This window comes from Pogona vitticeps, chromosome 2 (genome assembly GCF_051106095.1).
Source record: "Pogona vitticeps strain Pit_001003342236 chromosome 2, PviZW2.1, whole genome shotgun sequence".
NCBI lineage: Eukaryota > Metazoa > Chordata > Lepidosauria > Squamata > Agamidae > Pogona > Pogona vitticeps.
The window spans coordinates 137,475,494-137,498,544 of NC_135784.1; the positions used below are offsets into that span (position 1 = coordinate 137,475,494).

At 41.9% G+C, this 23,051-nt stretch overlaps 1 protein-coding gene across 15 annotated transcripts in view; it reads left to right on the forward strand.

Annotated features, from left to right (window-relative positions):
• The window catches only part of EPN3 (epsin 3), a 43,432-nt gene that overhangs the window by 3,351 nt on the left and 17,030 nt on the right, over positions 1–23,051 (forward strand). For 8 of the 15 annotated variants that reach the window (XM_020815153.3, XM_078386086.1, XM_020815162.3 and 5 more), the window contains exons 2-3: positions 5,165–5,854; positions 8,386–8,504. In XM_020815153.3, the coding sequence (XP_020670812.3) occupies positions 5,275–5,854; positions 8,386–8,504 (699 nt within the window). In that variant the 5' untranslated portion in view covers positions 5,165–5,274. Of the gene's footprint in view, positions 1–5,012; positions 5,855–8,385; positions 8,505–23,051 lie in introns of those variants that run through there. The other 7 variants (XM_072990615.2, XM_072990616.2, XM_078386085.1 and 4 more) reach the window with 3 other exon arrangements.

Consider the following 23,051-nt stretch of genomic DNA (forward strand, 5'->3'; position numbering starts at 1 on the left):
CAGCCCAAAACAATTTTGGCCACTAGCCCTGGTGAGGCATAACACAGGAGGCCCTGCCATTCGGCATTGAGCAGATTTGATTTTTTTCATGTATTATAATGAAGATGCGTATCTGGGATATTTCTTAAAACACGTGCACTAGTCCATAGCTTTATTGAACTCAGCGCTGCCCTGTGCCTGGAGTTCTCTAGCACAGAGAGTGTTTGCTCAAGCAGAATGTCCTGACCCAAGGCTTACATGCAAGGGACTTTTCCACCAGCAGTTGTGTAGTGTTTGTCAGAGGAGGAGGAGGAGGCGGAGTCCTTTTTGGAAGGTGGAACTTTTATCTGTAACCTTGTAGAGGCCAGAAGGAGAATGCTGATCTCTGGATCTGACTGGCATGCGTTTTGCTGCCTTAGACGAAATGCTACTCTGCCCACCCAAAGTTGTTCCCATGGGATTGTGTTCTCTTCAGTCTGTGCCTTTCTCCCTCTGCTGGCATCTCTGCTGCCCGTAGATTCTCCGATTCTGAAGATTTGGAAGAGGTACCTGTGTTAGTCTGAAGCAGCTTGAAACCAGGTTTCCTTCTCTCTTTCCTTTGTTTCCTTCTCTCTGGTGGCCACTATGATTTGTATTTCGGTAGCTAATTTCTCTTTCCTCATTGATTACCCCATGATGCTCGCTGTGATCCCATGAATCATTTACAACCTCCTTTTGGCCTTTTGAATTCTACTCAGGACTTCACACTGTCTTTTGTGCGTCAGCGTGTGTGTGTGCACACAGGCACGCATACTGTTCTTATGGCTGCACAAACAGGGAAGGGGGCTTACTGCTGGGACACACACTCTGTATTCAGATGTATCTACCTTCAGACAAGGCCAGAGTAAGACCTCTGGATTTCTGCAGGCTGTCAAAAGTAAAACAAGGGCAGAAAGCATGTGATCTGCCAAAGGCTGATAGATGCTGAGTTTCATTAGTCTTAGCCAGAATAGGGAAAGGTGAGGGTTGGTGGAAGGTCAAGTCCAACCGTATCTGAACAAAGCTTACCAAAGGTAATTTTTAAAGTTAATCTCCCAGAATCCCTGTGTCAGAATATGGGAATTGTAGTCTCCCTCAACATTGCTTAGTCCTGTATGTGGAAGGCTGCATGTTCCCCAACATTGCAATCCATAATACTGGGCTAGAAGTGGGCAAATAGTGTGAGGCAATTTCCAGTGTTCATTCTCCCTGCAATTTTTGACAATCTCATATGCTGACTAATCATGAGTTATCACAGCTTCTGTTCTGCAGTGGCCACAATGCTGGTCCAGGCGTATTAGCATATGCCATGAGAAGGGGACTCTGTCTGAATAATCTAGTACTGATCAGCCCATTTGGTTCATGTGCAGATGGCCACAATCTCTTATCCAATGCCTTCATTTTTAGCTAACCATAAAAATGTATAGTCTCTTCACCCCCTCCCCTTCCAAACATTGCTGTGCTTGGCTGCAGTCATTTTCTTGGTGTGTAGCTCAACCAGAATCTAAAAACAGTAACTGGGCTGGATTGTGTACTGCAATCAATACAGGGAAGTATCTTGAAAGAAACTCTGCAAGCCGTACATGCATGCAGTTTCCAGATTTTCTCTTCCTGACTCACAATAAATGATGCTACTCACCAGGTGGGGAAGGATGTCTCATGCCTTCCTTCAATGAAGGAGGTAAATGGCCCAGCCAGGGCTGCTGCAAAAGGTAGAGTGGCCCAATAGAGTCTTAGGATATGTGACTCATTTTGCTGGTATGGGGAGTCACACATACTTCCTGGGTGTGCACTTCCATGGCCACCTATTTTCAGTCATGAGGAAAATGAAAATTTGTAAGTAGAAGCTTAATTCTGAGTGATATGAGATGGTAGAGATGGCATCATGAAAATGAAGCATCTGAATTCCAGGAAGACTCGTGTTGCAAGTGATGAGGTAAACAAACTGACAGCAGCTGACATCTATTTGTCCTCAGTAGCTGGCTTGGATTTATTGAGAAGCAACTGAAAATAAATTCATTAAATCTTTTTATTTGATTGATTGATTGATTGATTGATTGATTGATTGATTGATTGATTGATTGATTGATTGATTGATTTGATTTGATTTGATTTGATTTGATTTGTAACCCACCCATCTGGTCTATGCGACCACTCTGAGAGGCTTGGTTTTCTTGACAGACTTAAAAAAACCCTTGATATTTCCTCCAATTTTTATTTTGATGGTAGAATTTCAAAGGCTACTGGAAAAGTTAAGGTGACTTTACTGAAGCTTACATGACATCCCTTATTATGACATGTATTCATTTTAAAAAAAAATTACCCTGCCTTTAAAGGTCCCAGGTGTCTTACATCATTAAAAACACAATATTAAAAGCTAAAAACAGCAAATTAGGCGAATATAAAGAAAAATTAATAACATTATATTAAAAATGTTAGCTAAAAGCATTATTAAAAACAGATTTATAAGCAACAAAATATAAACTGCCAAAAACTAGGTTTCACAATAAACACACTCATTTGTTCAATATCCAAATTTATTTATTTATTTATTTATTTACAATATTTTTTAGCTGCACCATTGCCAGTGGCTTCAAATAGTGAAGATGCTTTATGTGACATATTTTCATACAAATGATGATGAACTCAACTGACAGGATTTGCTTCCTGGCGGAGAGGTTTAATTAGCTGCCATACTTGGAATATGGGAGAAAAGTTTCCTGAGGTCAGATTGGACATACAGTATTATTATAGCACATGAAAATGGCTTGACCTGTTTCAGATAAGCTTTAATTAAATAATTAAAATTTATTTCCAAAACAGCCCAATCAGCATGGCTGGGATATTGTAGAGTGTGTAGTCCAAATAAGTAACTTTTGTCATATTTGAAAAAAAGTGTATAGAATAACACTTCTTAAGAACAAATCAGTTGAAATATGGGCCAGCTGTTTAGTCGGGCTAATGAGCTGATATAAGGTAAGATTATATCTAAAAATCACCTTAATATATCCTGCAGCTCAAATCGTTGAGGTTCTGCCCCCCCCCAGTCGTTATCATTTCAAGGGGAATTGCTTTGTCCTTTTCACTCCTAAGGAACCTTGGTACATTGTTGAGGGGCTTGGGCCATGTCCTAGATTGCCCACCTTGTGTTAAACTGAGAATGTAGTTTCACAAGCACACCCACTACTCTCTTGCGGTTGCATATTGAAGGAAAAGGTTGGCAGGGGCTGGGCGGTTGGTTCCTGGGGATGTCTGCCCATTTTTTCTCATCTTGTCATTAAGGAGCTCCTGGACAGATTTACAGGAAATTCAGGGTTCCCTCTTATCACACTTTGCAAACCACAGACCTGCAGTAGTGGAGCCATTGGCCCATAAACCCATTTAGGATCAGGAATCTGAGGAATGCTCAATGTCAGCTGGCCCCACTGACATCTACAGATAGTGTTGTGTTATGTAGGTCCTCTCTATGCAGTGGAGCATGGCAGTAGCGAGCTGTGAGCTTGTTTTCCTTTCTCCACTATTAGAGCTGCCAGGATGGCAATCTGGAGATATGCTCCCTCAGAGGCAGGACCCAAGCAACATACTGCAACAGCTGAGGGAGGAAAGAATCTCACACTCTTATGAGATGAGGAGGAGGGAAGGAGATTGATGAGGTGACACTCAGGGCAGAGGCAGCATGCAAACATGGTATAGCTATAAAGCTTGAGTGCCTGTATGTCTTGCTATCAGGGCCAGCTCCAGCACCTAGGATCTTTGGGCAGGTGCAAATACCAACAAAACCCACTACCCATGCTTAGCTTGGCCCCCACTTGTGAAAAATAGCATTCTGACCTTGTGCCCTGAATGTTGACCTCTGTTAGTGGACCTGGGAAGATTTACTTGATGGCAGTAACATGTCAAATTGCATCAGGACAGCTGCACCTTAGCCATAATGCCAGAACTGGCCATTGCTCTGAGACACTGTGAGAATCTAAGAGGGTTTCTAAACTCCTTGAAGCACTGTTGCCATGGAGAACAGCTGTCAAGTCCTAGAGGAAACAACCCACCAAAGGACCATCTCCTCATGGACTGCCTCAGACCTTGTGGTTCTCCCGGTCTGCCTTTCAAAAACTTATGGACAATGCTGAGACAGACTGCTGCCCCAAATCTGTTTTGGACTTTTAAGAAGATGGGTAGCTTTATTGATCCTGTCCATAGACCTCACCACAGAATTCGTTCAGATAAAAGCCAAATTAATCAAATGTTGTAAATAGAATCCACAAGCATAAAATAAATGCACAGAGATTAGTTTAATTAGACAGAAGTTTTAGATCCTGTCCTCATTGCTCTCAGCCAAAATTTGACTTAAGCTTCTCTAATAATCCCTTCCATATCAGAAAGAATAAAACTTTGTCTAGTAAGGATGAAACCTCTCTCAAGCATAGTGCCTCAGGCCCAAAGCATTGTCAGCATCTCTGAAGAGAAAACAATAATTTCCAGGTGGCCAACCTGGCAGCTCTTGCTGTCATGCACAGAACATCTAAAATGAATCAAGACCGGTGTGCACATATGGTTGAGTGGGCAAGAAGTCTCTTGTGAAAACGTTCAGTATTGCTACTCAGTACATCTCTCAGTATTGCTGAGTCAGAAGCAAGGATAGATAATTCCTTGTCACTTAGATCAAGATAAAGTTTGTGCAGATTTCCTATTGATTTTGGGATCTCTCCCTTTCTATGGGAATTAGGTTAGAAGTACTGTACTCTGTGCTGGACTGCAGCTGAGGCAGTTTTTCCCAGTATTTATCAATAGAGCCAGAAGGTCACTATCCCCTTCCCGTCAATCCTCATTTATTTATGGCAAATTACAAATACAATGAGAGAGAGAGAGAGAGGCAGAGGCCCAGCCAGACTGGCCAGTGGTGAGGGATGGTTGAAATAGCAGTTTGTCAGCATCTAGAGGACCGTAGGTTCTCCACCATCAACATAACCAAGGTCTGCAGTGAATTAAGGTGGCTGGTTAGAAGTATCTTATCACTTATCTTATCATTCCTCTAGATACTAGAGAAACAATCCTGGAAAGGAGGAAGCTGAGGGAGAGAAATCTGACCTATTTTGACTAACTGGATACAGGTTTAAAAAATGACAGTCTAAAATGGTCAACAGACCTAATATATTGACTTGTTTTCTAGGACAATATACCAGCGGAAGAATTAACACCTTTCAACTGATCAAACTGGGTTTTTATTTTTGCTACATTTATTTCCTTCTGCTAAGTGAGTTCTTTCTCCGAGGTGCAGCCATGACTACGTCTGCATTACGTCGACAGGTAAAAAACATCGTACATAATTATTCTGAGGCAGAAATCAAGGTGCGTGAGGCCACCTCTAATGACCCATGGGGGCCACCAAGCTCCTTAATGTCTGAGATTGCAGACCTGACCTTCAACACAGTGGCATTTGCAGAAGTCATGGGCATGATCTGGAGGCGGCTTAACGACAATGGCAAGAACTGGCGCCATGTCTACAAGGCTCTGACTCTTCTGGACTACCTCATCAAAACAGGCTCAGAGAAAGTGGCTCATCAGTGCCGGGAAAACCTGTACACCATCCAGACCTTAAAAGAGTTCCAGTACATAGACCGTGATGGCAAGGACCAGGGTATTAATGTACGAGAAAAGGTGAAGCAGGTTATGAGCTTGCTGAAAGATGAGGAGAGGCTGAAGCAGGAGAGAGCCTATGCTTTGAAAACCAAAGAGCGGATGTCCCTTGAGGGCATGGGTATCAGCAGCAGCAACAGCCAGCAGATTTCCTATGGACGGCGAGCATCACAGTATGGAGATGACTACAGCAGGTCAAGGGGTTCCCCATCCTCCTTCAATTGTGAGTAGAGTAGCCCAGCATGGGCAAGTTGCCTGTTCCCTGATGTTTCAAGACATGTAGCTGTATTTCTAGCCAGTATTTTTGCCAGTGGGTGTCTGAATGAACATCTAGTATCATTTGTGAATATTCCGGGTTTCCTGGGGGCTGAGTTGTTTGTCAACACCATGGACTATTGGGTGGAATCAATATGCAATGTAAATGGGTTACATTTAAGAATTTTCAGAACATGCTGGTGGTCTTTGTATGTGTGGGAGATGATTTATCATGTTACTCTCACTGAGACTAAGGAACAAACATTGGCAGGACCAAACTAATGTTGGTAGTTGGGAGGAATGTGCAAGGGGGGGTCAATGGAAAGAAACTATGAGCTGTGACACATGTAGGAGCCTTTTCTTTCTTCACTGTCTGCCACCCCATGATCACTAGAACTAGTTGTGTACTAATTTTATATGATTTTTCTCCATAACCACATTACATTATTAATTTTAAGGCACTCCTATGAGAGAGAAGTCATATTCAACACAGAAGACGACTGCACACACAATGGCCTAAATCTAGTGTATTGCCAATACGTGTAGACCCATTAAATCAATGGAATGAAATTCATCTAAGAGTTGACTTACCACATTCCCATTGAGTCAGTGAGTCTACTCTAGTTGGCTCTCGCAACTGGATTTAGGCTGAGTTACATTTGTTTAGATATGTTCAACACACATAAAAGGTGCCATGTTGCCAATCACCATTGGCAACTGGTGATTCATTCCAGGCCCTCAGAGCACATACATTATACCTGTGCAGCTGTCACACATTATAATTTCCATATGGGTATCATACTAACTTCTGCAAAAAAAAAGTACCTTTGTTTTAAGATGGTAGTAAATTGTGAAGTGGTCTTTGAGCCCACTTCATAACACATCTGCTTCTGCCTCTGAATTACATGTGCCATGATTAGGCTGAAGAGCATGTTCACTTTCTTTGCATGGGTTATGTCTGGCAACATAATTGGGGCAACTGGCATCTCTGTGCATGACAAGCTGCAGTTGAAGAAGCAGCCACAATGATGTGTCCTCTCCTTTAAAAGTATAGATCAACCCTTAATCTCGCATATTTCTGCCTCTCTTTTTTCCCACCTGTTTTCCCAATATGTAAATAAGCCATTTGGGAGAGTGAATTAGAGCCAGTGCTGATGTGATCACAAATCAGGCAGGCCATGTTTAGCTTGGAGGATTCCATTCCTTAGAATTTCTGCTGGCAGCTGCAGTTATGTCTCAAACATTCATACTCAGTTCTTCTTTAATTTTCCTTCCTTTCACTATGGGTACATTCAGTGAGGTTTCCCTGAGCAAGGGAGATTACTTTAAAACCAGTGTGATGCAGTATAATCACCATCTATTCACATTTCCTCCATGGTGAGGTTAAATGAGGCTTTACAGAAGCATTGGGATTGCACTTTTGATGTTGTGATTGTATGTATATTCACCTGCAATTGAGGTTTGCTTGTGCACACTGACATGCTATTGGGATTTGCTTGCGTTTCCTCACTGTGCCTCCAGGGAGAACAGCCAGCCTGTGTGGTCTTGGGCAAACTGCACAGTCCCATGGCACCCCCTGAAGATGGGTAAACCACTTATGGGTGTTCTCTACCTAGAAAACCCCAGAAAGGGTCACCATAAGCCAGAACTGACTTGATGGCACATCCTCATCCTCATTGTTAAACATATACAGGATTGCATTGCAGTTCCATAAAGCAGACATGCCATATGACAAGACTGAGGAGATAATAATGATGACAATGGCAAAGAGAGACTTCTGTTGGGAAGAAGTGTCAAACCTCTGGGCCCCACACATTTGTTCTTTTCTTATTGTTCATCCATTAACTTAGCCAAATTAATGTACTTTATTGAGCCTCAGCAACACACTTAATGCTCTTTTTTTGTCAGATTTAAGGATATTTCTTGGGAAACATAAAAGAACAGGAGTTATCGAAGTAAAATGCTATGCAAAAACATTTTCTCTCCTCTGGCTCTTTCCTTTACCCTCTCTATGGAAACTCACTCCTCCTCTCTCTTCCTACCTGGTGCTCCTTCCCCCCCCTTTCTGCTATCCTTTTAAATAAATAAATAAATAAATAAATAAATAAATAAATAAATAAATAAATACCCTGTTACCTAGGCTTTTTTAAAGTGATCAGTTCAGACCCATGGGATGAAGGATTTGTCTTCCTAATGACTGGCGAAGTTGGAGGGTGGAGAAAAGAGGAAGTGGGGGAGGAAGAAAGAAAAGGATAGCAGAAAGGGGGGGGGGGAAAGGAGCACCAGGTAGGAAGAGAGAGGAGGAGTGAGTTTCCATAGAGAGGGTGAAGGAAAGAGCCAGAGGAGAGAAAATGTTTTTGCATAGCATTTTACTTTAAGCTGGGTACAGTGGGTCCTTCCACTCCTACTCTCTTAAGAACGTGCCAGGCGATGTTCAAGAGACGCCAGCTGAGTCCCATTCACTTTGCCAGCCTCACTCCTTTCTGCTTTGTCCTTCAGCCTCTTCCTCATCCCCTCAGTTCAGTTCTGATCTGGAACAGGCCAGACCACAGACAACGGGTGAAGAAGAGCTCCAACTCCAGCTCGCCCTCGCCATGAGCCGAGAAGAAGCAGAAAAGGTAATGTTGGGTTGGGCATTCGAGTCATTATTTCAAAAGGGAATAAGGATATCTGTGACTTTCTCGGTGGAGCTTTTGCCTTGTCTGAGTCTTACCTGCCTTGTGATAGTAGGCTCTAGTGCCTGAAAATGGCAAGGTCTGCTAAGGGAAGAGCAAGAGTCTGCCTCCTCCTGTATTTCTCTGTGGTTAGATTTTTTTTTTTAAGAAAATGAAAGAACCTGGTTACAGGTATGGATTCAGGATTCCTGTATCGGGGGAGGGGAATGGAGATCTTAGAAAAGAAAGGGTGAAATTCCGTCCTATATTAGAGGAAGAGAACTATGTGAAACAAATCTTCCCTTCCAGCTCCTTGTAGCATCTGCATTCACCACACGGCCTCTTTAGCAGGACGGGGGATGACTGCTGTATCTTCAGGGCTACAGTGGAAAGGAGGAACTGCCCAGAATTGGGCACCGTCCATGCATGAGCAGTGCAACATTCCTCCACCAGTATTTCATGCAGTTATTCATTTCTGATACACTGCTCTAAGATACAACTCAAAGAGTTGGGTAGTGACTCTGAACCCTCTAGAGATGTTTTACAAGAAGCGTCATAAGGGACTGCAAGAGGCAGGAACGAAAAGGAAAGCTTCACTTGTGAGGGCATTTAGTATGTTGTAAACCGCCCAAAGTGGCCTTGCAGCCAGATGGGTGGTATAAAAGTTGAATGAATGAATGAATGAATGAATGAATGAATGAATGAATGAATGAATGAATGAATGAATGAATGAATGAAAACTATTGGTTTCAGCATGATTGCACTTGTAAATTAAGAAGGAGCCCCCAATACCTATTTTAAAGGAAAACAGATATTGGATGAAATCCTGTTGCCTATATTAATGCAGCATAAAGCTGATGGCAAAAATGTTTTAGTTCTGAAAAATCACTGTGGCTGATTGTGTCATCAGCCTTACATAGGACATCACATACAGAATAGGATTTCAGCCATTCTTTTTCTGGCAGGTCATTCCAGCAAAATTGGACTTTTGCGCACCCTGACTGGTGCTTACTGTTGGGATTCACTGGTCTTGGGTAGAGGATTGTGATACTTGGCTTTACAGTTGTTTGTCCACAATTCTTCAGTAGAATTGGTAGCCCTCAAGGAAAATCTGTTTTCCCTAGTCATGATGGGTTAGAGGAAATGAACATAGTCCAAACCTGATTATGCATGTCTTTTTGGATGCTGGTTGAGAATCCCAAATGGCCTTCCACTGGTGATTTTAATGTTCAAAAGGAGAATTGTGTGTGCTATATCCACATTCTTTGGCCTGTCCTCATAGTTTTCACCACCAGTAGCGATCACTAAATGTGGCAGATACAGTACTTGGGACTGGTGGTGTTTTCCCTTCACCCCAAGTGACTCTTTGCTTTTGCTTTGCTTCTTTAAAATGCTGTCCAATGGTGCAGCACTGTGATTTGTGTCCTTCGAACACTCTTGGTCAGCAGTCTTCCTATCAGCTGATCTGCTTCTCCCTTTCCAGGTAGCTCTAGCATTTGTTTACGTGCACAAATACAAGATTAACTTTGACTGCATTTCTTGTTTCAAATGACACAAGTGACATTGGCGAAACAAGCTGGTGAACAATCATCCCAGCCTTGAAATGATGGTTCAAGGAATAGGGATTTCCCACCAAATGGGTAGAAGACAGAAAGTTACTTTCAAAAACTGACTAGTTAGAGCTGTACTTGTGAAACCTTGGGGTAAAGTACATTATTATTGTTTTTAAAGAAGTAATAGTTTAGTTTCTTGCTATTTATTTTTTAAAAAAAACACCAGAATGCTAAAACCATCACCAGACTGTGGTTCAAAACCCACCTATGTGATGGTCCCACAACCCTTGTAACTCTAAAACTAAGAAAACTAGTTATACTTAAACCTAAACAATAGTGATGTTATCCCTCATTGGCCAAAATCCTGTTGCTTTGTGCAGTAAATTTCAGTAGATTAGGCTCACTGATTCAATGGGATCTATTGAGTAAACTTCTCCATACATTTGATTAATTCAAATAGGCCTAGGTAAAGGTTCCCCTTGACATTTAATCAAGTCCTGTCTGACTCTAGGGAGTGGTGCTCATCCCCCTTTCCAAGCCATAGAGCCAGTGTTTGTCCAAAGACAGTTTCCGTGGTCACGTTGCTCAAATGAGAAGGTAATTAAGAAAATGGTTGATTATCTGCTCGAATCTAAAATGCAAGATGAGATTGTAAAATAATGTATGATTGGGTAAAGGTAAAGGTTCCTCTTGACAATTTTTGTCCAGCCGTGTTCGACTCTAGGGGGCGGTGTTCATCCCCATTTCCAAGCCATAGAGTCAGTGTTTTGTCCGAAGACAATCTTCCGTGGTCACATGGCCAGTGCGACTTAGATACGGAACGCTGTTACCTTCCCACTGAGGTGGTCCCTATTTATCTACTTGCATGCTTTCGAACTGCTAGGTTGGCGGGAGCTGGGACAAGTGACAGGCGCTCACTCCGTCACGGGGATTCGATCTTACGACTGCTGGTCTTCTGACGCTGCAGCACAGGCTTCTGCGTTTTAGCCCGCAGCGCCACCACGTCCCTTTTAATGTGCCACCTAATGTATGATTAGGTGGCACAAAATATAGGACGTAATATTGATATTGATCATTAGTAGTAAATATGGAAAAGTAATATAAAGCTCACAACATCGATAAATTTTAAGGAGAACATATATAAGAAGTTATATAGGTGGTATATGACTGGAAAAAAAAACTGTCAAAGACTATACAGAGGTGTCAAATGTGCGTTGGAAGTGTAAAGCACAAGAGGGAAGCTTTTATTATATACAGTACGGTGGACTTGTAGAGAAGCTAAGCAGTACTTGATAGCAGTACATACTTTGCTACAAAAATACTGCTTTGTAATATTCCACTAAATCATTTTTTTAAAAAAGCCATCTCACAGAATAATAAAGATCACTGCTGTCTATTAGATATAATACACTGTTTTCTGGCCTTGAGGGATCTAATGGTTTGTGGTTTACTTAGAGGGATGGCTAAGAGGAACTATAGGAGGAATCAATCAGTGTCAAAATCACATTTCTCTTCCAGTATCACCTATTAAAAACTGAGAATCATTTGCCCTATATACACAAAACAGAGTAGTTCCTTGCAACCGCCTAGATACCATTCTTAACGATATGACTGTAGTCCTTACTATGAGAATATTTAGTGTTTATACTAGCAGAATGCAACAGCTAAGAAACAGAGGTAACTAATCTGAATGCTTACTGTTTTAGGAAACCCATCCAGGTGGAGGCAGTAGGAGAAAAGGAGAATACCTAGACTTGTTTACTGAAGGCCCTAAAGCTGGCTTCTACAAGGGTATCTGAGCAGCCATGTAAAGAGAGGGCAAGATACCATCTGCAGTGAAGCAGGAAGTAATCCCTCAGGGCAGCAATCTACATATTAAATGAGTAGTCTTTTAGGGAGCAAAACATTGGACAAGATAGGAGAGATACTTGAATGGCTGACATACAGAAGAAGGGCAGGATCTGTTTTCAATCATCCCCCACAGTGCAGGACACACAACAATGGGCTGAAGTTGCAGGAAGCCAGATTTCGGTTCCTAACTGTTAGAGCAGTAAGACGGTGGAACCAATTACCTCGAGAGGTGGTGAGCGCTCCAACACTGAGGGCATTCAAGAGAAATTTAGACAACCCCCTGACAGATATCCTTTGATTTGTAATCCTGCCTTGAGCAGGGGGTTGGACTCAATGGCCTTTTAGGCCTCTTCCGATTTCATGATTCTATGATGAGCGAATCCCATCTGGCTATCTCTCTGCCATTTGCTGCCCACCTCCCTTAATGTCTTACTCACCACAGCATTGCTGTTGTGATTTCCAACACTTTTTGGTTATTGTCTCCCTGTTGCAGGGATCCCACAGGCTTTTCAGGCCTACACCTTCAACTTGGGTGAGTCATTTCCCCAATTATTCAGAAGCTTCATCTAGGAAAGCTGAGCCAGATTCTTAAGAGGCAGCTTAAGAAGCCAGGCATTAGTTAGGTGGGAACACTACTACCTCAGAGATGAGACTGCAGAATTAAAAAGCTTGCATGCAGAGAAATAGAACAGGGGAGTGGGAGGAAGGAAGGGAGTGCTTGTAAAGACTGGTGTATGGGCTGCTAGTATAGCAAAATGAGAATGAATTTTCCTGCAGTAGAAAGTTTTATCTATCTATCTATCTATCTATCTATCTATCTATCTATCTATCTATCTATCTATCTATCTATCTATCTATCTATCTATCTATCTATCTATCTATCTATCTATCTATCTATCTATCTATCTATCTGTCTGTCTGTCTGTCTGTCTGTCTGTCTGTCTGTCTGTCTGTCTGTCTGTCTGTCTGTCTATTTATTTATTTAATATGCTGCCCACACTACCCACTGTACATTTAAAATACTGTACAATAAAAATTCAGAACAATTAAAATGCAATTAAAATATATATAAAATTGCTTCTTAACAAAGGTTCTTGTAAAGTCTGCTAATGGGAAGAAACATTGGCTGCACTTTTCATGTTGATTAACCCAACTCAATGCATTGACTGAGTTGGGTTGACCAGCTATTGCAGTTGTAATCTATGTTTGTAGATTAGTTTAGGATCTTTAGGATCCCTGTATCCTGTAGACCTGGGAAGGGGAGCTTCTTGCCTTCCAAATGTTTTGAATTCTAAATCCTTCCATATCTTACCATTGGGAATGCTGAATGGGGTTGAAAGGAATGGTAGGGAATACGTCTAATTGGCCAGAGCTTCCACACTCCTGTTGCAATGTGTAATCTTGGGCCCTTTTAATTTGGCCCAGGAAACTGACTGTCCCTTTTAGCTGTGGACATCCTAGAAAGTAACAGTTGTTTCTCCTGAATTGCCTATTCCTAATAAATACTGAGCAGAACAGCAACAACAGAAAACTGTTGTATGTACTCATTACTGCCCAGTACATGTTACTAAAATAGAACTCCAAACTGTACCTCTCCCATGCTCATATATTCACCATTTAAAAAAAAAATCTCACTACATCATTTGGACACCAACACAGTCCATTGCTGAAAGAGCCTTGATTTATGTTGCTGCATAGTAGGGCCAGCTTGGAATGTACTGTCAAGGCAGAGGTCAGCCATCTTGTAAAAACCAAGTTTTGGGAAAATGGGTAAAGATATCAAAGCTTAATTATAATCCCTCAGTTTCTTAGGGCTTTCTCTCACTTCCTATCTGGCAGGAAAAATACCCAGATTTAGAGCAAGCCAGTCCCTCCTTTTTTGTGAGGCCTATACTTATCCTCCTTTTTGTTTACAAATGGAGCTCCAACCAACCTAGATTACAACAATTCACTCCAGACAAACGGGAATTATCCTTCTCACCTTGAGCTATGTCAGGAAAGGAACTGCTCATGGTTTTCTTGAAACAAGCCCTTCCCTCACAGACTAGGTGCTGGGAAATCCCTTTACTTTCCACAGGGCTGACGGAAAGTCCAAAAATACTTACTTCCATAACTACCACAAATAACTACTATATATACTGAGTATAGGCACTTTGAATTTTATGGTTGCAATGTTTTTCCAAACATATAAGCATTTTTACACTGTCTGGGTGTACGGGGAGCCATTTCCAACTATACAAGTGCACAAGGAGAAGAAATGGGTAGCAGCCTTTAAATGGTGATCTCCTGAGACAAAGCTGTTTAGTTGTAGAGCAAGAAAACATTAACAATTTCAGCTCTCATAATTTCCCCTGCCACACAGAAGGCAGGCAGCAGAGGAGAGAGGGCTATTTGTGTCCTTTACAAGAGTGAGCAGCCAATTGGAAATGACAGCCCTCTCAGCTACCTGGGCCCTTCTCTGTCATGCCAAGTAATGTTCTTCCCCTGTTCTGTACTTCAGAGTTGTCAGGCCTTGTTGAATTACACCCACAGCATGCCCTTCTGCTTGGATACGTGGGATGCCATTTGTGCATTCTGCCTTTCAGTGACGTGTTGTTGTCCTAGTTGTTGTCAAAACGGGACAAAAGCTTTCTTGAGAAGGAAGTCCAGGAGTTTGCTACCTCCTCACCAGCTACTGTGTTTGCTTTGGTTAGTTTGGGAGATAAACCTCAGGGACTACAATAATCAAACTGTTTGTATGTCATGATTGTGCTTTATGCTTCTTTCTAGGGGTTCAGGAGGGATGCAAATAGTGGCTTGCCTGTTTTAACTTCATAGCAACCTTGTAAGGAGGGTCAGACTGTGAGACAGTAATTTGCCCAGGGCGGGTTCTCACGGTTGACTTCATGGCTGGGTCACCTTAGTCATCCTTTGTCACTCTGACTTTCCATGCTGCACAGTCTTGTCATTCTCTCTTTTCATCTTATTTTCCTGCTGCCCATAGCCCCATCTGTGCAATATCTACAGGTTTTTGGGGTGGGGAGACCTAGGGCCTGGGGCAGGAGGAGTACCTCACCCTAAAATTTCAGAGGTGTGTCCCTTGCCTATTTGCAAGTTGCTTGTATTCTATGGGTAGATGGAGAGAAGGTTTACCATTTGTGCCAGCAACAGCACCATGTCATCCACGTAGAATGCTGAGTATACAATTTCCTTCAATACTTACCTCCCTACTTTCTCCTTAACAACCTTTGCTATAAAGCACTTTAAGACTGTATACTGCTGACAGAAAAATTCCAGTCAGTTTGTTTACAAACCACATAACTAATATTTTCTTACGTTCTTTTGTTCCTCATGTTGTTTCTGTCCATTATGAGTAAAGGGTGAGACATTTTCAAAGACAATTCTTCTAAAACCCAACAACTGTCTGTGGGAAACATAGCTTTCTTCCTTGTAGGGATCCAGAAGAGGGGTGATGTAGGGAAAGGTTGGGGACCGGATGAACCATGAAAAGTACTGTCCTGACTACAACTTAATGGTTGAACCAGCAAATACTGATTTCCACAATGCAGCAAAAGGAAGAGGACATCAGGGATATTACTGTAGCCATGGAATAATCATAAGGATGTAGTCGTATCCCTGTAATAACTTTAATTATTGCGTACAGAGTTGGAAAACAGGTCAGTGATGCTGAATGGTGGTTATAGGTCTTTACTCTCCTACACAGCAATTTCTATTTGCAGATAAGAGCATAACACATTAGATGCAACTCTATACTTATAACGCATAATGGATTCTATTTTCCCCCCTACAGAACTACCTCCCTTCCCTGCTTCCTCCCAAAACTATAATGGCTGCCATTTCCCCTTATAGATAGAGCACTCCTTTCAGTTTTCCAATTGGTATTTTTGAAACTGAATGCACATTCAATTGACATTGGGATACACAGTTGTGACTTCATGCACTATAAAATGGATATAAAATGTTCATGAAAAAGAGTTGTTTTAATGTAATATGATGGGCTTAAAGGCCAACTCAGCTCTTATTCCTTGCACCTGGGGATTCGTTTCTTTCCTTCCTAATTTGTATGTAATATTGGCAAAGATCTCAACAGAGGGGGAAAAAATCTATTTATTCAATTTATATGCTATTGATCTAACAAATTCCTACTCTGGATTATGTACAACAAATTAAACATGCATTATATAATAATATAAACAATAGACTATCCCAGGGAAGAAAAAGCTCTTATCATCATTTTGGATTGTGTCAGCTGTTAAGTAATTCTCCAGCTTTCCGCAGCTCCTTGTGCCAATGCAGCAGACTTGCGGATGAGGTCAAGAGCAAGGCTTCCTGGTTTTTCTGATTCTATCCTACTATTTCATTTTTTTCCTGCCCCCTTTACTCCCAGGAACTTGATAACATATAGGGATATTTTCCAGAACAACAAGCAAAACTTTACAATCAGTGTGAATGTCTACAGCAGAAAAGGAAATTGTGGGCCCCTTGGAGTGTTGTGAGCAATGTCCTCCTTTAACTTTTTTGGCCAAAAAAAATTGAGAATCACCATGTGGGGCACAGTTCTTCTATTCCATGCTATCCAGGGCCTTTTCCTGGGCCAGACAACAGTTCTGGAAAAGTGGAAGTGAGTCTCGTGCTGATCAGAGACAGTCTGGGGAGGGGGTTGTGCTTATAGGTTTGTGGGGTCTACTTTGTTTTTCACTAGAACTGTGAGGCCCACTAACAGGAAGCAAAATAATGGTTCAGGAAACTAGACATAGAACTGTGGAATACAATGGCTCTGAACAGAGCCCAGTCCTCTGTTATGAGTATCATTCTATCACACACCAAACCTATGTCTGCTTTCTCTTTGGGCCCTTTCTGGATTCCAGCAGTCTTAACACTGGGAAGAAAGTAAAGCTGCAATCCCAGCTGGGAGAAAGACACACTGAGCCCATTTAAAAAATTACTTCTGAGTAGACACACGTTAGGGCTGCACTGTATGCCTTTTATTTTCATTATCATTAAACCATCAAGAATCAAATAAAATCTTGCTGATTTTATTTGGAACTCTGCAGCAGAGCTTCCAGCAGATAACAACCAGTGCCAAGGATTGGATTGGTTTGAGTGTTCCAGGTGATGAAACAACGGAGAAGCTCTAGATGAAAACATGTTAATCTCTGCTTCAATCAGAGAAGCAGTTCAGAGGATTAATTTATTATTATTATTATTAAACAGCCATGACTGTTATTAGATAAACCCGCTTTGATTGTCAAAACTTCCAATCCTTCTACAATTCAAATAACAAGTGTGGTAAGCCTGATCTGGAATGGGACTGCAAAAGAGCACAGAAGGGGCTACACCCTGCCTGGAGTTTATAAAAGTTATCTTCTTTAAACTTCAACTCCCAGAATTCCCTGCCTGCATAGCCATAGTGGGCCTGGTGGCTGGGGAATTTGGGAACTTCTAGCTCCAAATGTAGCTTTTCCAAGTTCTGATCATTCCCACACATTTGAGGTAGATGCTTTGAGTCTTTTGCTATTATTTACTACCTCTCTCCATAAACCACTGGGTGCAATGTCTGCAAGAGAACTGATTTCATCAATAGGAATTGGTTTCAGGCATCCAGTTATGATTCTCCAGCTTTCATTTAGTGCTATGTCTACCTGTTTTGCATGGGCTTAATTATACCACATTGGTATAGTTACAGTATACTGTATACATATACCATAGTTGGTGTTTTTGCCTGCAGAGTAGCATAGGGTCAGGGCTGTAGTTCTTAATGTTTGTTGTGTGTCCCAAGTTGTTCCTGTTAGCTTCTGAAGAACACTTCTTCTTTCACAGATCTTTTGTTTTGTGTTCTGGCACTGTTTCTAATAGGTCAGTGCACAATCCAAAGTAACACCTGGATTCATCTTTGAGCCTAGATGCCCAGGTTTCAGCAGTGACCAGAAATACCTTTGCACAGTTAAAAGTAGTATGCCAGCTGTGCTCATTCCTAGAAAGGTCTGACTTGACCACAGTGACTTATGCCTTAGTTCAGGGGTGGGCAAAATGTGGCCCTCTAGATGTTGCTGAACTGCAACTCCCATAATTCCTAGCCCACACAGCCAATAGTGAGGAGAGTTTGGCCTAGCCCACACAGTGAGGAATGTTGGGATATGCAGTTCAGGAACATCTGGAGGGCCGCACTTTGCCCAGGTCTGCCTTAGTTACCTCCTGGCTGGATTACTGTAATACATTCTATCTGGGACTGCCTATGGAAAGTGTCAGGAAAATTTAGTGGGTCCAATATGCAGCAGCCAGATTGTTAAATGGGGCTGAACACTGGGATCACATAACACACGCACGCACGCGCACACACACCTGTTACAGCATCTCCACTGGCTGCCGATCTGCTTCTCAGTGCAATTCAAAGTTCTGGTTTTAACCTGTAAAGCCCTGAACAACTTATGTCCAAGATGTATCTCAAAGACCATATCTCTCTCTAGGAGCCTGCCCTAGTGTGAAGATCATTAGGGGAGATCTACATATCTCTCTGTCCCACCATCCTCACAGGTAGGTTTGGTTGGGACATGGGAGAGGGCCTTCTGTGCTACAGTTTCCAGACCCAGAATCTCTCATTGGAGACCAGGCTGCCCCATTTTTGCTGTCCTTCTGCAAGCAAACAAAGACCTTTATCGTCAGGCAGTTTTTTCTTTACTTACAGATTGTCTAGGATGGGTTTTAAAATGAGATGGTCTGCGTTTTGTTGCTTTAAACTGTTTGAATAATGTTCTTAATAGAATGTTTTTAATTTGTTTAATATTTAAATAATTAACTGTTTTTAGCTTGAATGTTGAGTTTTAATGGTATAAACAGCCTTGGGTCCTTTCTTAAGAGAAAAGCAGGGTAAAAATATTTTATAATCTGAATAAATAATAAATATTTCAGACAAAATAATGATCTAGTTGGACACCCTTCCAGGTAACTTGACATTTCTAAGATATCTGCTTGCTTCTTAGATAAAAGGCTCATATCTGAATTTTAGCAGGCTGGGGATTTCTATCGCACTATATGCCAAGTTCTTGTAACTTCTGTTAGATTATGTTATTCAGAATATGTTCTGAACCTATGCAATTGAGCAGCAAGTGTGAGCTCATCAGCATAAATGAAACATTTGGTCCTTTAGGAAGTGTTTGGCCATTGGTGCAGATATTAACAACATAGGAGCCAATGTTAGACCATTATTTTGAATCCTTAATTGGCTGCATTGTCCTTGAAAGCTGATGAAAACCTGAGATTTTGCAAAAAAAAAAAAAAAAAGATTTCTATTATTGATATTTCTATTATCCTTGATTAGATTATAGCATTTTTGCAGTAGTACTTGATGATGAACAGTGTCACAAAGCATCAGAGAGGTAAACAAAGTGATCTTTCTGGTTTCAAAGCTGTCCTCGCTGTGTTGTGTTAAGTGCAGGGCTTGTGGTGTAGAGTTCTTCCCAGATCTAATGCCAGCCTATTGTGTCATGAGAATTGGCTCCACTACTACCATTAGATGGCTAAAAATCACTCTTTCTAGGACTTTATAAAGATGACAGTAATTAGTCAATACTAATGGGTAACAGGGACTAATTATTTCTAAGACAATAATATCCAGGCTGTAGGACCAGCTGGTTTCAGTGGGCAAAACTTGCCCAACTAGACCCGCCTTTACACAACTATTGAAGAGGCAGTAGACCTCTCCTTTTCTCCATCTCATTAGCCTCACCTGTATCCAGATGTACAAAATTTGCATTCAGGACCATAATGTGTTTCTGTTATGTTGTAACTTGTGTCTACTTCAGGACTTATAATGGAGAAAACAATACCTCAAAATAAGCATTGGACTTAACCACATGATCCACAGGAATTACCAAGGGTCACATTCTGCTGTACATCAGTTGTGGTCACATTCCAGCCTCTGGCATTTTGCATGATTTCCCACTGATATCTGCTGGAAAAAAAAAACCCAGACTAAAAAAATAGTTAGCATTCTCTTGTAAATGTTTGTGCAGCAATATCAGCTTTTGCAGAAACCTCAGCTTTTGAGGGGTCTTTCTTTTCTAGGCTTTATGCACTTTGATGTGTTTAACAATGTCTGGTTAACTCTTGTCTGTCTTGTTGGCAAATATGGTGCCATTTCTTAAAAAGCACTAAATGTGCTCATCTCCCATCACAACATGGAAAGAGAAGCTGAATTCACAGGAAAGGAGGAAGACTATTTTGTAGTGCGTGCAGGATTGCAACATGACAGTGTAAAGCTCATAGAAACATTCTGTACTACACCAACATTGATAGAAACATTCTGTACTACATCAACTACAATACATTAAGGGATACATTTCTGCAGATGCATAATGAGTCAGGAAAATGGAGATAATGAAAAGGGTGGCAACATGAGGAATGTCTAAGTTGAATAGCTGTGCACCGTCTTTGCTTTAAAAATAACCGCAAGAATTTGCTTTCAGGAAATAGTTGACAGAACTAGAGATGAGGCAAAGTTCCTTGGACAGGATCTGGATGAGATTCTTGGGGACAGGCAGGCAACAGCAGAATGCCCTTCACCCTCCCAGTGGTGAGCTGGTAGGGACAACAAATCATCAGAGATTGATGAAATACTTTGTGTGTGTGTGTGTTTAGTCGTTTAGTCGTGTCCGACTCTTCGTGACCCCATGGACCAGAGCACGCCAGGCCCTCCTGTCTTCTACTGCCTCCCGGAGTTGTGTCAGGTTCATGTTGGTTGCTTCGCAGACACTGTCCAGCCATCTCATCCTCGGTCGTCCCCTTCTCCTCTTGCCATCACACTTTCCCAACATCAGGGTCTTTTCCAGGGAGTCTTTTCTTCTCATTAGATGGCCAAAGTACTGGAGCCTCAGCTTCAGGATCTGTCCTTCCAGTGAGCACTCAGGGTTGATTTCCTTTAGAACTGATAGGTTTGTTCTCCTTGCAGTCCAGGGGATTCTCAAGAGCCTCCTCCAGCACCACAATTCAAAGGCATCAATTCTTCGGCGGTCTGCTTTCTTTATGGTCCAGCTCTCACTTCCATACATCACGACAGGAAAAACCATAGCTTTGACTATTCGGACTTTTGTTGGCAAGGTGATGTCTCTGCTTTTCAAGATGCTGTCCAGATTTGTCATCGCTTTCCTCCCAAGAAGAAGGCGCCTTTTAATTTCAGGGCTGCTGTCTCCATCTGCAGTGATCATGGAGCCCAGGAAGATAAAATTTGACACTGCCTCCATATCTTCCCCTTCTATTTCCCAGGAGGTGATGGGACCAGTGGCCATGATCTTAGTTTTTTTGATGTTGAGTTTCAGACCGTTTTTTGCACTCTCCTCTTTCACTCTCATTACAAGGTTCTTTAATTCCTCCTCACTTTCTGCCATCAGAGTGGTATCATCTGCATATCGGAGGTTGTTGATATTTCTTCCGGCAATCTTAATTCCGGCTTGGGTTTCTTCCAGTCCAGCCTTCCGCATGATGTATTCTGCATATAAGTTAAATAAGCTGGGGGACAATATACAGCCTTGCCGTACTCCTTTCCCAATTTTGAACCACTCAGTTGTTCCATGACCAGTTCTAACTGTTGCTTCCTGTCCCACATATAGGTTTCTCAGGAGACAGATAAAGTGGTCAGGCACTCCCATTTCTTTAAGAACTTGCCATAGTTTGCTGTGGTCCACACAGTCAAAGGCTTTCGCATAGTCAATGAAGCAGAAGTAGATATTTTTCTGGAACTCTCTGGCTTTCTCCATAATCCAGCGCAAGTTAGCAATTTGGTCTCGAGTTCCTCTGCCTCTTCGGAATCCAGCTTGTACTTCTGGGAGTTCTCGGTCCACATACTGCTGAAGCCTACCTTGTAGGATTTTGAGCATAACCTTGCTAGCGTGCGAAATGAGTGCAATTGTACGGTAGTTGGAGCATTCTTTGGCACTGCCTTTCTTTGGGATTGGGATGTAGACTGATCTTTTCCAATCCTCTGGCCACTGTTGAGTTTTCCAAACTTGCTGGCATATTGAATGTAGCACCTTAACAGCATCATCTTTCAAGATTTTAAATAGTTCAACTGGAATGCCATCACCTCCACTGGCCTTGTTGTTAGCCAGGCTTTCTAAGGCCCACTTGACTTCGCTCTCCAGGATGTCTGGCTCAAGGTCAGCAACTACATTGTCTGGGTTGTCCGGGATATCCACATCTTTCTGATATAATTCCTCTGTGTATTCTTGCCACCTCTTCTTGACGTCTTCTGCTTCTGTTAGGTCCCTCCCATTTTTGTCTTTTATCATGTTCATCTTTGCGCAAAATGTTCCTCTAATATGTCCAATTTTCCTGAACAGATCTCTGGTCTTTCCTTTTCTGTTATCTTCCTCTATTTCTTTGCATTGTTCATTTAAGAAGGCCCTCTTGTCTCTCCTTGCTATTCTTTGGAAGTCTGCATTCAAGTTTCTGTAACTTTCCCTATCTCCCTTGCATTTTGCTTCCCTTCTCCTCTCTGCTATTTCTAAGGCCTCGTTGGACAGCCACTTTGCTTTCTTGCATTTCCTTTTCTTTGGGATGGTTTTCGTTGCTGCCTCCTGGACAATGTTACGAGCCTCTATCCAAAGTTCTTCAGGCACTCTGTCCACCAAATCTAGTTCCTTAAATCTGTTCTTTACTTCCACTGTGTATTCATAAGGGATTTGGTTTAGATTATACCTGAGTGGCCCAGTGGTTTTTCCTAATCTCTTCAGTCTAAGCTTGAATTTTGCTATGAGAAGCTGATGATCAGAACCGCAGTCAGCTCCAGGTCTTGTTTTTGCTGACTGTATAGAGCTTCTCCATCTTTGGCTGCAGAGAATATAATCAATCTGATTTCGATATTGCCCATCTGGTGATTTCCATGTATAGAGTCGCCTCTTGTGTTGTTGGAAAAGAGTGTTTGTGATGACCAGCTTATTCTCTTGACAAAACTCTATTAGCCTTTGTCCTGCTTCGTTCTGAACTCCAAGGCCAAACTTCCCTGTTGTTCCTTTTATCTCTTGGCTCCCTACTTTAGCATTCCAGTCCCCTAGAATGAGAAGAACATCTTTCTTTGGTGTCAGTTGTAGAAGGTGTTGTAAATCTTCATAGA